The sequence below is a fragment of the Drosophila hydei genome, unplaced genomic scaffold, assembly GCF_003285905.1.
Source record: "Drosophila hydei strain 15085-1641.00,03,60 unplaced genomic scaffold, DhydRS2 tig00000063-arrow-pilon, whole genome shotgun sequence".
NCBI lineage: Eukaryota > Metazoa > Arthropoda > Insecta > Diptera > Drosophilidae > Drosophila > Drosophila hydei.
The window spans coordinates 4,848,912-4,862,403 of NW_022045657.1; the positions used below are offsets into that span (position 1 = coordinate 4,848,912).

Here is a 13,492-nt window from a genome sequence, read left to right on the forward strand (position 1 = left end):
TATATGTATGTGTGTGTATAATATATCTGTGTGTAGGAGTGTTTGTGTAGTTGTCGTCAGGTAATTTACTCTTAACAGCGCTGCTTTGAGCTACTGGTACGGATTTTCAATGTTTTAGCTGTTACGCCATGTACGTTCAGCGTTTGTCACTGGTTTGCGTATTGTTCGACTGCGTTTTAAAGCATTTATTGCAAGCTATTGAAGATTTTTGCGACGTCAAGAAATTTTTTCGCGCAACCACACTTCGCCGCATCGCAATCTAAATTCGCCGTGAACGCGTAGCGATAAGTTGCATGTGCACATATCGATATATAGTGGCCACTTATATAGTGTTGCCACACTACAAATCGTGAGTAGGTGGCAGTTTTAGTTAATAAAGATTCGAATGTTTAATATTCTTTGTATTTAATTTATTCGGAGTTGTCTTCAGTACTTCTTCTGCTACCCTCTGTATTAAACATAACACGCTTACGCGGCAGCGGCACAGGTCTTGCTTGTTGTATCTGTATCATCTTCGGCTTGGAAATTACTCTAGCTGCCGGCTTGCTCAGCAATTGCTCCAATTGCGCTTTGAAATTTTGCTGTTGCGGCTTGGAACTTGTTGATGCATCATCTAACTCCTTATCTTCCGCCTCCTGTGAAGCCGATGTCACTTCACTAGCTTCATGAAACTCGTCATCATCGTCCGTGGTTGTTAACAAGACGCTTCTGCGTTTGGGCGCCTCAATTGGCTGCAATGGCGTCTTATTCTTCAACAAAATCTGAGCCCGTTCTGGCATCTTGGCTGAGCAAAGTTTGTCCACAAATTTGCGTATGCGATTGCGCGTTGTATAGAAATGTGGATAGTCCTATAAGCATATGTAATTATGAAATGTAAGAAAATGCAAATGTATTTAATGAACAGAAGGATGTGTGACAGGCCCGATAAATTATGTGTATTCTTGATCAGGACGAACAACTGAGTCCATGTGTCCATGCTCGTATATATGTATATATATATTTATTCTATATTTCTTACCAATTTCAGCCTGGCCCTTTGCTGCGCCAGCTCAGCGCTGACACGTTTGGCGGATGTGTTGGATATGGTCTTGGACTTCATATTAAAGCCATGCGGAGTCAGCTTTTGGTTAATCAACTTGCTGGCATCCTTACGCGTCAGTGGTTTTGGTGGAAGTCTAAAAATAATTCGAAATTTCTTAGATTTTCTCAGATAAGTTATATTCGCTACTTACTTAGCCTTTTGAGTGGGTTTGATATTTGGCGACATAAATATTTGTCGCTCCGGCTCGGAGGTCAGGACTTCACTGCCCTCATCGCTGATGCTCTCTTCTCCGCTGAGGCTTTCGCTAATATCCGTGGTTTCCAGCTGTTCTGGCTGGCTTTCGGCTGTTGTGGGCTTCGGTTCGTCTTTGATAGGCTCTGGCTCTGGCTTTGTGTAAGTTGGATGACTACCCGAGCTGTTGGCACTTGGCAGCTCTTGCACATGGGTCACCACATGCTTTTGTTTTTGTTGTTCCGGCTGTGGGGCTGGCTCTTCTATGGAGTAGGTGTCATCATCGCGTTTGGCTTTCAGGAACTCGGTTTCCACCAAGCGCTTAATGCGCTCCATGTTTTCCTCCTTTTTGGGAACTGGTTTTGGTATCTTGGATGTGGTTGCGGCTTGCTGCACCTCCGTAGTGGGCAGTTTACGCACACTGAGCCGTTTCAGATCTCTTTCCAGCGCTTCTAGTTTTTCCTTGTAGCCCACTTCTAGTTGTTGCACTACCTCCTCCAGCTTATTGGCGCTGACCTTTCCAATTTCTGCCACTTTTTCGGTGAGTATTCGTTCTAAGTCCTCAAGACAAGGAGTGGCCACGCGGTCTTCGGCGGTTGCCGGCGTAGCAGCTTTGGTCTCTGCGTGTTGTTTGGTTTGCTCCAGAGCTATGGTTAGGTCTTCCAGCTTCTGGTTTATGCCCTTGATAAAATCCTCATTGCTCTGCTTGAGCTGTGCCTGCCAAGCTTCAAAGCTGCTCAGCCGTTCGGCCAGGCCATGGAGTTGCTCCTTACGTTCGCTAGCCTCACTTTCGGCGGCCTCGCTGCTAAGTTCGTCCTTTTCCTTGTAGTCGGCCAAATTGCTTTGTATGCCCACATGGCGCATAGGCATCGCTGTTATCACCTGATCCTGAGGCTGTAGCTTGGAGCTGCCACTGCGCTCCTTAATATTGCGCTCGGCTGCATTGAGACGCTCCTTCAACTGCTTGATCTCCAGCTCCATTTTGATTGTGTTAATCAGCTGCATATCATTGTCCTTTTCGCGCACAGTCGATCCAGCTAAATTGGAGGAGGGTGTACCCACTCGATGCTTGCGTCCGATATGTACGTTCAGAGCCTCGTTGCTGATGAAATTTTTGGTGCAGAGATGACACGGGTAGACCACCTCGCGTATGGCCTCGATTTGCGTGATCTTCTTGTGCAGCTGCACCACCTCATTGTTCGATTCGCTAAGCAAGTTGCGCAGCTTCGTAATCTCCTGCTGCGATACTTCGTGTGCCTCACGCAGTTCGCCCACGCTCTCGTCGAGGTATGTGCGACAGCAGAGCAGATACTGGATCGCATATTGTGACATGACAAAGTACTTGGCAATGCCGCCATCGAGTATGTGTGTCTCAAGCATTGTGCCCAGCGGCGCTTCGGACAAATGCTGTAGTGCATCGTCCACGACCTCCAAGTTTTGCTCACGTAAAATTCGTTCCGTCTCATATGAACCTGATGAGCATTGAAATTAACAGTTCACTTCGTCGGTCTTACAACTTTCCATATTTACCCATCAGACGCCAGTCCAGTGGTCCATCTCGAAACTGACGTAGCTTGAAGCCCGCCTCTCGCATCACCTGCGGAAAATTGTTTTTGTAACCCATTAGTGGCGCATCGACAGCTGAAAGGGAAAGTTATTTATTGCCGCCTCAATTCTAATTCTATTTTTCGACTTACTTCAATTGTTTGCTGCAATCGCTTTCCCTTTTCGTTATTTATTTGTTGTTGTCAATGTGTTCGACTTGCTCGGTTGCTTGGCAACCGCTGACAGTTTGCTCCACTGTCGCCGGCGCTGTCAGCTGGTTGAGAACCTGGCTGAAATGCATGTTAAAGGTACTCTCAAGGGTGGAATCAGTCAACAGGCCAACCTCAGTTCATTTCAACTTGATTCGACTTGACTGCCTCTGGCTGGCTGGAAATCGTATATCTAAAGAAGATTCTTCTTAGGTCATGTGTATTAGATACTTAGACACTACCTTTAGTTCATATTTAGAAAATAGTTTATTACAAAATAATATAAATAAAATTAAAGACACGAAGCACTGCAAGGAGTCCATTAATTTTAGCTACTTTAGCCACTATTGAGTCCTGGATTCTTTAATGGAAGAAATATTGCTGCAGTCACATTCATTCACTGCATAAAACAATTAAACTTCTAGTCGGACTGCCCGATAAGGATAGACTACAGTAGACTACAGTAGACTACAGTAGACTACAGTAGACTACAGTAGACTACAGTAGACTACAGTAGACTACAGTAGACTACAGTAGACTACAGTAGACTACAGTAGACTACAGTAGACTACAGTAGACTACAGTAGACTACAGTAGACTACAGTAGACTACAGTAGACTACAGAGACTACAGTAGACTACAGTAGACTACAGTAGACTACAGTAGACTACAGTAGACTACAGTAGACTACAGTAGACTACAGTAGACTACAGTAGACTACAGTAGACTACAGTAGACTACAGTAGACTACAGTAGACTACAGTAGACTACAGTAGACTACAGTAGACTACAGTAGACTACAGTAGACTACAGTAGACTACAGTAGACTACAGTAGACTACAGTAGACTACAGTAGACTACAGTAGACTACAGTAGACTACAGTAGACTACAGTAGACTACAGTAGACTACAGTAGACTACAGTAGACTACAGTAGACTACAGTAGACTACAGTAGACTACAGTAGACTACAGTAGACTACAGTAGACTACAGTAGACTACAGTAGACTACAGTAGACTACAGTAGACTACAGTAGACTACAGTAGACTACAGTAGACTACAGTAGACTACAGTAGACTACAGTAGACTACAGTAGACTACAGTAGACTACAGTAGACTACAGTAGACTACAGTAGACTACAGTAGACTACAGTAGACTACAGTAGACTACAGTAGACTACAGTAGACTACAGTAGACTACAGTAGACTACAGTAGACTACAGTAGACTACAGTAGACTACAGTAGACTACAGTAGACTACAGTAGACTACAGTAGACTACAGTAGACTACAGTAGACTACAGTAGACTACAGTAGACTACAGTAGACTACAGTAGACTACAGTAGACTACAGTAGACTACAGTAGACTACAGTCGACAGTAGACTATAGACTATATATGGTTGAAACCAAAACATTCTTGTTAATTAATGCATGAGAAGCTTAATATTTATTAAAAAAAAGAAAATCTGAAAATGATACTTCCAACTATCCTTAGATGAGATATTAAATAAAAAATATATACGTTGGCTTAAATAAGTTTTAAAGTTAAGAATATATTAGGCGTAGTTAATTTTGAAATTATTTAAATTTGGCGCTTATTAAGCACTCGCAACTTGTATGACAGCAGCTGCGTCTGGGCAACAGCGTTCGGAGATATTTTCGCTCAGTTACGATTGGACCCCGGACGCATAAGGTTTACTTTTAATACGACAAGCAGTACACAATGCATGTATTCAGTTAAAATTAAAAATATATATAGTGCACTAGTTTGAGGATTGCATTGCAATAAAAGGAGTTTAATAATGAGTCGTTGGTTCTGGTTGGGTTTTTTCTTGCTGCTGCCGTTGGCAAATACAACACGTAAGTTAGCCAAGGTTTGGCTTGAAAAATCTATTGAAATTCCGATACTATGCACGAAGAGGATGCTGTATCTCTAAAGTTGCCCAGCTGTCAGAGAGGCTGCGCCCAGCGACAGAGTCGAAGAGCGCGAGAGAGCGAAAGCTCAGCGACTGCGCAGTCCTTTGTTTTGGGAAATTTCTAACAATGTTTGGGATTTTTCTTTTATTTGGGTATTTTCCCATTGAGCAGCACCTGTTAGCTTCGAGGCAAACCCAGACACGAAACGTCTCTATGATGATTTATTGAGTAATTACAATCGCCTCATACGCCCCGTGGTAAATAATACGGAGACGCTCACTGTCTGGCTGGGCCTCAAGTTGTCGCAGCTTATTGAGGTCAATCTAAAGAATCAGGTGATGACCACCAATTTGTGGGTCAAACAGGTGGGTGAACATTTAACCTGAGTTTTAATGACGTGTATAACGTATAATGTGTGGCTCTTAGCGCTGGTTCGATTATAAACTACGCTGGGATCCGGAGGAGTACGGCGGAGTAGAGCAATTGTATGTGCCCTCCGAGCACATATGGGTGCCTGATATTGTGCTCTACAACAACTGGGATGGCAACTATGAGGTACCCTCACGTTGAGCTATCTCGCATTCCAATCTCAATTCAATCAAACTTTCTCTTTAGGTCACTCTCATGACGAAGGCCACATTAAAGTACACAGGGGAGGTCTTTTGGGAGCCGCCAGCTATTTACAAATCATCCTGTGAAATGAACGTTGAATATTTTCCTTACGATGAGCAAATTTGCTTCATGAAATTCGGCTCATGGACCTACAACGGCGCCCAAGTGGATCTAAAACATTTGGATCAGGTAAGCCAAACCGCATTTCGTTTAAGCTGCAACCGAAGGATGCAAATTTGCTTTGCGCTTCAATGCACAAAATGCAATTTATGCGGACACAAGCAAGGGGCAGGCAGCGGGGATTGGGCAGCGGAAAGACATGCTACGTAACAAATTGCCTAGTCTGGCTTGGGCAACTGGTTAAGAGTCATATGTGTGTGTGTCTACATTCCATGTACAGGTGCCCGGCAGCAATCTTGTGCAGGTTGGCATCGATTTAAGTGAATTCTACTTGTCTGTGGAGTGGGACATACTCGAGGTGCCGGCTACCAAAAACGAGGAATACTATCCGGACACATTGGAGCCATTTTCAGGTGAGTTACACTCGAGGTTTTTTCTGTCAGTTTTTTATTCTTGTTGGCCGTTGTAATATGTAAATTTGATGTCTCCTGCAGATATTACCTTCAAGTTGACCATGCGGCGCAAAACGTTGTTTTATACGGTGAATTTGATTGTGCCCTGCGTGGCATTAACTTTCCTTACCGTTTTGGTCTTTTATCTACCCAGCGATTCGGGCGAAAAGGTAAGCGCAAAGCTATCAAGGATGCAAATAGGCAAGTGCAAGAGATATTCCTTAGCATTTGGATTTTACTGAGTTGCAAACTCTTTGCATGCGGCATGTTGTTATACTTATAACAGTAGACTTAAAGCGTAGTAGTAGTAATTTAGTTACCTTATATACAACTATCTACAAACAATCTACTAAGAACACTTAAAACATCTCTCAATATATAACCTTAAGTTTCTATATGCACTTTAAACAATCTATCATTTACTCAACTTCCACTTCAGCTAGATCTGACTTTTGAAAGCTGAGCTCTTTAGTTATTTCGCTAAGACCAATTGGCTCCAATAGAAAATATTGTTAGAAAAGTTCTGAAACGAAACGAAAGTTTAGAAATAAACGCATAAGAGCTCAACTTGCATAACCTCCCCAATAACTATCTACTTCTTTGCTATCGCTCTCCATTTCAATCTAATTTATTATAGAATAATTTATAGCAATTGCAATATACATTTACTAAGTACTCTATCAATCTTCAAATCACAGAGTTTCAGGCATTCCAAGCTGACCAATTCAACCTTCAGTCATGCAGCACACATATATTCCCATTCATTTTGCGTCGAATATCATTTGTGCTGTTCTAGAGTAGTGAAATCTCATAACGTAAATTTCATCGAATGCATACAAAAGATAATTAAATTGAATCGATACCTCAAATTGATTCGACTTTAATACTAAAGTTTCCACCACTCTAAAATTATTTCCTGAATATCGGGTAGCCTGCAATCAATCGCAGCATTCCAAATCTCACACCTGACCTACACGTAAACATTTCGACACCTACACACGTACATGAAAAACGCATCCACTAACACGCGCCTACATGAACACGCACAAGCCAAACACCTACACATCCTCACACTCACACACATATACACGCATACACCTATAGACACACAGTAAAGAGTGATGTTTGTTGTTATTGTTATATTTGTTACTTGTCTCGTTTGAATCAATCATTTGCCTGGAGTAATAACTTAGCAATACGTATTTAATAAATTTAAGCAAAGTCTGAGATATGTGAAATTTTATACAATTAGCTTGGCTACGTCTCAGATAATATTCGAGTCTTAAACAATTTTCACAAATCGATATTCAAATAGATTTTTCTTATAATCAAGTAAAATGCTTTACAGATCAGCTAGACTCGATTGAAAGAGTTCTGTTAGCTATAGAAATTTCTCTATTCTTAAAAAATATTTATTCAAGCAACGGATTATGGAAAATAATCGTACTTTACAAATGAAATAGAATAGATTAAAATTATTATTATATAATAACAATATGATAAAACAATATTTTGAAAGTTGATCTATTAGCAAACAAAATATATTTTTCTTTGTTTTTTGTTGAGTTGTTCAGATGTTATGAGCCTTCGGGGCTTGATCACCTATCAGACAGTCAGGTCAATTTATATATTATCTTAAGATCAAGTTTTTCTTAGTTTGAAGTTAGTTTTAAAGTGCATTTATATAAACTTGCAGATGACGATCTGTAGCTCAGTGCTATTATGATATGATGAACAGTATAAAGTTATTAGCTATAAATCTATAATTTTCAAACAGCTCAGGTACCTACTGCCTTTAGTTGATGAATTCAACCAAAATAGATTCAATTAATGCACATATTTCGAAAAAAATAAAATCAGTTTATTAAATTATACCACTTTTAATTTATTTTTATTAAGCCAATTAAACTTTGGATGAGGTACAGGGATAAGTGTTTTAATTTCATTATTAAAAGCATTGAAAAATAAAATGTATTTAATATTTGTAAAGAGTTTCCAGGCATTCAATTATGTAGAGCGCTTTGTTGTTTGTTGTGTTGATTGCTATCACTTATAGTATGATTCATTTGTTGGGAAGGGAAGGGCGCAAAGCCTTTGAGTGTGATGGCATCAAGTATGTTGGTGTGAGTAAAGCGTTTGATTGAGTGATTCGCCTGATTTCACTATTTGCGTTGTTTGCCATTGAACAAATTTGTTGTGATTCATTAAGTTTTTATTATTTTTACTTAAAACGAAGAAATTTAAAGAAATAATGTATTTGTTGAAATCGTCTTATTGTTTCACACGGCGTATACGTAATTGATATGTAATTGGCTATAAATGATAATGATTATTAATCTGTTTGTCCATGTGTTCGTTTGGTTTGCGTCTGTGTGTTTTTGTCATTGTTGTGGTTGTTAATGTTGCAAAAGAAAAGGCTTTGTAAGAGGCACTCCGAGCCACAAGGAGATAGTAAGAGAGAGAGAGAAACTGTGTAAACATTTCGTTGACAGGTTACGTTATGTATTTCAATACTCGTGTCGTTGACCGTGTTCTTCTTGCTATTGGCCGAAATCATTCCGCCCACTTCGTTGGCGGTGCCCCTGCTGGGCAAGTATCTACTCTTTACCATGATACTCGTCTCGCTGTCCGTTTGGACAACGGTCTGTGTGCTCAACGTACACTTCAGGTGAGTGCTGCGACTCCTCAACCCACAACTAACTCACTCATTTTACTTCACTTATTGCCTCTTGCCCGATTAATGAATGAATTAACGAATCATCCAAATTAACTAACAACAGGTCCCCTTCGACGCACAGCATGTCGCCGACGACTCGCAAAGTGTTCCTGCATATTATGCCCAAGCTGATGATGATGCGACGCACTCAGTACACTCTGCCCGACTACGACGACTCCACGCCCAGCAATGGCTATACCAACGAGATCGATGTTCGGTAGCTATACGCCAGTCCTTTATGCACAGTTCACCTTTTACTAACCTTTATTTCGCCTTGTTTCTTTCTGTTTTGTATGTTTTTCCAGCGACAGCATCAGCGACTTTCCCAGCGAGTTTAAAGACAGCCAGGATGGCGCTTACGATAATGGCATGCAGCACTCTGTGGGTGAGTTTGAATTTGAGTAGATGTGCGAAAGTAGGGGTATGCTTGCTACCAAAAAACATAGCAGAGAGGCTCTGCTTAGGGGGATTGTCCGTTTATAGAAAACACAAATAGTTTCCCAATATTCGCGGCTAACCGCGACCCAAAAGTCGAAATTGAAATCAAATAAAAATAAGCAAATAATGCAATAAAATGGAACTGAATATGCCGTCGGGCATTCTCAAGGTTGATAGCTTCGCTTTGCTGTCGCCGGACACTGTTGATGGCTGCGACGATGACGACGATGTGATGCTTTGATGGCAAAAAAAAAACAGAAAACGCCTATGTGGTTCCACAGAGTAAATGTGTGGGGGCGTGCGTGTGTCTGTGGGATAATAAAACAAACCATGTGTGAAAACGACTTAAATGGAAAGAACGAATTCCTTATGACCTAAGCGCAGGCTAAAAACTAATCGACGTACCAGCAAGTCCTCTTTAAAAATGAACTTTTATAACTGCAGAAAACATTTTTATTAAGTTTGACAATTTCTATAAAAAAATGACATTTTTTTTTATAATGAAAGCCAGCATGGCTAAGAAAATACTTCTTCAAAAAATTTGTTTTTTTTTTTATTATTTACTCTACACCATTTTTATTATTTTTATTCATTGAATAATTTAAAAGTCAATGTGCAATCCATATAAAATTTTTAATTAATATCACTATTTTCATTAGCCTCTTAGGTGCTGGAATGGTCAACCATGGTAGTAATAATCATAAGCATAGCACGCAGCTAGGCTGTTGTTGTTGGGCTTAGAGTTGCGCGAGCTACTGTTGGCTATGGGGCTTGTTTTTGAGCTAGGCTATAATATCGTTGTATGCATACACATATGACACACGTTCGCCTTCACACACACATGCACACACATTCAATTGCAGATTTGGAGTTGCCATTCGCCCAAGGGGCTACACAGGCATCTCCATTTATTTATTATTCCAATATTTTATTTCAATTTTTTGCAATTTCATGCGCTCGCCACGGGTCTTGACAGATTCCGACAATGTGATACCACGCAACTTAACACCCGAAGTGCTGCAGGCATTTCGTGCGGTCAGATTTATTGCGCAGCACATCAAGGATGCCGACAAGGATAACGAGGTGGGTAGACGGGTGCACAGAATACTCCAGCACGGCGTGGCTCAGCTCTGCCTTGCCCACTTTTATTGAGCAACACCAAGGACCGCCGCCGTTTGAATCCGTATTCGCATTCGTATTCGAATTCGAATTATTATGGCTGTTATTGTTTAGGCTGCGCTGTCATATTTTTGGCGTCTGGCAGAACTTTGCTTTCCGTGCACATTATCTCCGCCTGCCATTTTCTCCCATTCCCATTATTGTTTATTGCCCAAAACTTTGGGCTGAGCACCACACAGACTGATTGTAGATTGTAGAGTGGCAAGGCTGTCAAGTGTGCAACATGGAATTGTAAAATATTAAATCATAACTTTATATTTTTATTACACTTCAAGTTTATTGAAAGACAGACGCAAACGAGATTTTATGGCTTCAATTGAAACCAATTTATTTATCAGCGCTCGTCTATGTTTTACGAGCTCTGAAATAATCCCAATATTATTAAAAATCCACATTCTTCTGGTCGATAGAATAACAGTTTTATTTCTGGTCTAGTTTTGAGTGCTTGCCATTGCGTAAATGATTGATTTACTTCCCTTCACAGATTGTCGAGGATTGGAAATTTTTTTCCATGGTCTTGGATCGCTTCTTTCTCTGGCTGTTTACTTTATCTTGTGTGTTCGGCACCTTCGCCATCATCTGCCAATCGCCCTCACTCTATGACACACGCGCGCCCGTCGACCGGCTGTACAGTGAGATACCATTGCGTAAAAGCAATTTCATGCTGCCGCCGGACATTGTCAGGCAGGTGGTTAATTAGGTGTGGAAAGGAGCAAACTTCGAGTCATGGGTCATATTTGACAAAAAAATAAATAAAACCGATAAAGTCAATAATTATGCAAATTGAATTGAAAATCATTTACATGTAACCATTGAAATCTAGCGAACAATTAAGTCGGCTTTCAAGTACTTCAGCAATATTATAAATCTATAATAATTATAAATAATTAATAATAAATTAATCAATTAATGAATTAATGTCAAGTGGAAAGCATAGCACAAGTATTCATATTAATAAACAATTCAATTTTTAAATGAAATACATGGCTTTTATTCGTAAAAGGAATTATAAATGATAATCAATTTTAATAAAAAAAATAATTCAATGTGTTTTAATATATTGTCAGTTATAACAGTTTGATTCGTATGATTTCATTGTTAATTGAATTTCGATTGAAATTATCTACTTGAAATCATAAGGGTTGTCGTTTATGTAAGGCTTTTCAGCTCATTCATTGCAACACGTTATTTGTGTTACTTTACTTTCTATTCAGCTTATAAATTATTATCACGCATACGCCACATTGCACAAGCAGCCATATGTCTATTGTCTGCACTGGTTCACTATGCGAGTGTGTCTGTTTATTTTCAATTAAAAACTCAGTTTGCAATATATGGTCTGGGCATAAAACATTTTGGTACAATACAGTACAAGTTTACGAAGTTGATGAGAAGCAGATATTACGCATACGCCACGTTGCCTGCCTTAATAATTTGCAATATAATTTATTTTGGTTGTGCGCTCGTTGGTTCAACTCTCGCTTCGTTTACCATTCGCCATTCGCCAGTCGTCTTTGTCTCTGTCATTGAAGTTATCCGTCTGGCTGCCGCATTAAATTAGAAAGTTGAAATCTCTTTGGCCTCGCATTCATCAACATGTGCAGTAAGTAAGCCACCTCATCCATGGCGCAAGCAAAAAACAAAAGACTTTCACTTCTCCACTGTCAACAGACATCATTTGCGAGTTTCTTGACTGAATACCCTTCCAGATGTCAACTACATTGATAACCGAGCATATTGCTGCACCACCAAATACCCTTTCCACTTACCCACATCATTTATCATCAGAAGGTCTTCAGGGAAAGATTTCTGATATCTAAAATATAAATTAAGTATTTAAGTTACACATAGTTTCCATAAAAATGTCTATTTTTAGTTAATATTTTCTTTTTTTTTTTAAGTCGTATTTCGTGCCTGGTACTCAATTTTTTGGCAATGTTAATTTGAATAGGGAAAAACTTAGCAGCGACAGTCTTTGCATACACATTTTGAGCAGGGTATAGTAAATCTTATAAAGATTTGCTTATAGTCTTGTACAACTGGCTCGTTCCTTTTCTTTGCCCTTTGCTGCGTTTTCCTGTTGTTATTTTATTTTTACTTTCGCTTCTCTTTTTTTGTTGGCAGTTTTAAATTAGAAAAGTTTTCGCCAGATTTTTGTTTTACATTTTTCATATTTTCTACGGGACATGCCCTGCATGTTTGTTGTCCTTGTCGTTTTTGGTGTCAGCGCGTCATATGCGTACCCCAAAATGCTGCCAGCCCCAGTCCCCGCCACTACGCCAACTGCCCCCGACCCATCTTCAGCTCCATCCACATTTGCGAGCTGAGCTGCTCTGAGTTAAAAAATGCGAGGAATGTCATGTTTATTTCTATTTGTGGTTAAACATGGCGTGTGCTCTGATCCTGCTCAGGCTCTGGACGTGTCCTCCTGCTGGCCGATAATGGCATTTGCATAAGTTGCATAAGTATTGCAAAGTATGCAACACATTTTGCGTTGGGCACAAGTTAAAGTTCAGCCAACACAAAACAATATGCTAATGCCAGAATCAAGACCATTTTCGACTCGGTCTAAGCGGTTTTTCATAAGCCCCACTCGAGGACAGCTGGTCGAGTTGTGTTAAGCATCTGTTAAGAGACTTAACTCGTCTTACACGGTCAATTATAAGCTACAGCAATTGTCTTGAACAACTAATTAGACAACGTCAACGCAGCGCAGCGGAAATCAAAACCATAAAATAAGAAAGCAAGGAAATGCCTGGGCCTGGCCAGGAAATGCAGTAAATGCAAATAATTTGTGGAAGGAGTGGAGCTGGTCAAGAACGATTCGGGTCAACTTTACCAAGTTGGCTCAAGTGCTCGTTCGAGAGCAACATAGCACGTGCGAGGGAAAGTTTGGCTCGTAAGCTCGCATACACATAAACACACACATACACACACACAGCACTTAATCGCTCATACACATACACACACATATCTATTCGTAGTGCACTCGTGCGCTTCTGCCGCATGTCCTGTGGCCCAATGGCATGA

General features: G+C 40.3%; 2 protein-coding genes across 2 annotated transcripts; one reads left to right on the forward strand and one right to left on the reverse strand.

Annotated features, from left to right (window-relative positions):
• Positions 1–388: 388 nt before the first annotated feature.
• Positions 389–3,050, reverse strand: LOC111593358 (zinc finger protein DZIP1L). The gene is made up of 5 exons (XM_023306071.2): positions 2,971–3,050; positions 2,804–2,914; positions 1,233–2,745; positions 1,019–1,175; positions 389–848 (listed from the first exon to the last, which is right to left on the reverse strand). Exons 2-5 carry the CDS (start codon positions 2,895–2,897, stop codon positions 411–413), a joined length of 2,202 nt encoding a protein of 733 aa, XP_023161839.2. The 5' UTR covers positions 2,898–2,914; positions 2,971–3,050; the 3' UTR covers positions 389–410.
• Positions 3,051–4,708: 1,658 nt separating this feature from the next.
• LOC111593359 (acetylcholine receptor subunit beta-like 2) lies at positions 4,709–11,311 on the forward strand. Its single transcript, XM_023306072.2, has 11 exons — positions 4,709–4,888; positions 5,117–5,310; positions 5,372–5,500; positions 5,561–5,746; positions 5,958–6,090; positions 6,172–6,299; positions 8,622–8,797; positions 8,910–9,062; positions 9,151–9,230; positions 10,260–10,366; positions 10,947–11,311. The coding sequence occupies exons 1-11, from the start codon at positions 4,831–4,833 to the stop codon at positions 11,160–11,162; spliced, it is 1,560 nt and encodes a 519-aa protein (XP_023161840.1). The 5' UTR covers positions 4,709–4,830; the 3' UTR covers positions 11,163–11,311.
• The last annotated feature ends 2,181 nt before the right edge of the window (positions 11,312–13,492 follow it).

Coding starts and splice junctions, on each gene's coding strand:
- LOC111593359 (XM_023306072.2), top strand. CDS start 4,831: ATGAGTCGTTGGTTCTGGTTGGGTTTTTTCTTGCTGCTGCCGTTGGCA. Junction 4,889..5,116: donor GCCGTTGGCAAATACAACAC/GTAAGTTAGCCA, acceptor CCCATTGAGCAG/CACCTGTTAGCTTCGAGGCA. Junction 9,231..10,259: donor TGGCATGCAGCACTCTGTGG/GTGAGTTTGAAT, acceptor GGGTCTTGACAG/ATTCCGACAATGTGATACCA.
- LOC111593358 (XM_023306071.2), bottom strand. CDS start 2,897: ATGGGTTACAAAAACAATTTTCCGCAGGTGATGCGAGAGGCGGGCTTC. Junction 1,176..1,232: donor AAACCCACTCAAAAGGCTAA/GTAAGTAGCGAA, acceptor AATTATTTTTAG/ACTTCCACCAAAACCACTGA. Junction 849..1,018: donor AAAGGGCCAGGCTGAAATTG/GTAAGAAATATA, acceptor ATATGCTTATAG/GACTATCCACATTTCTATAC.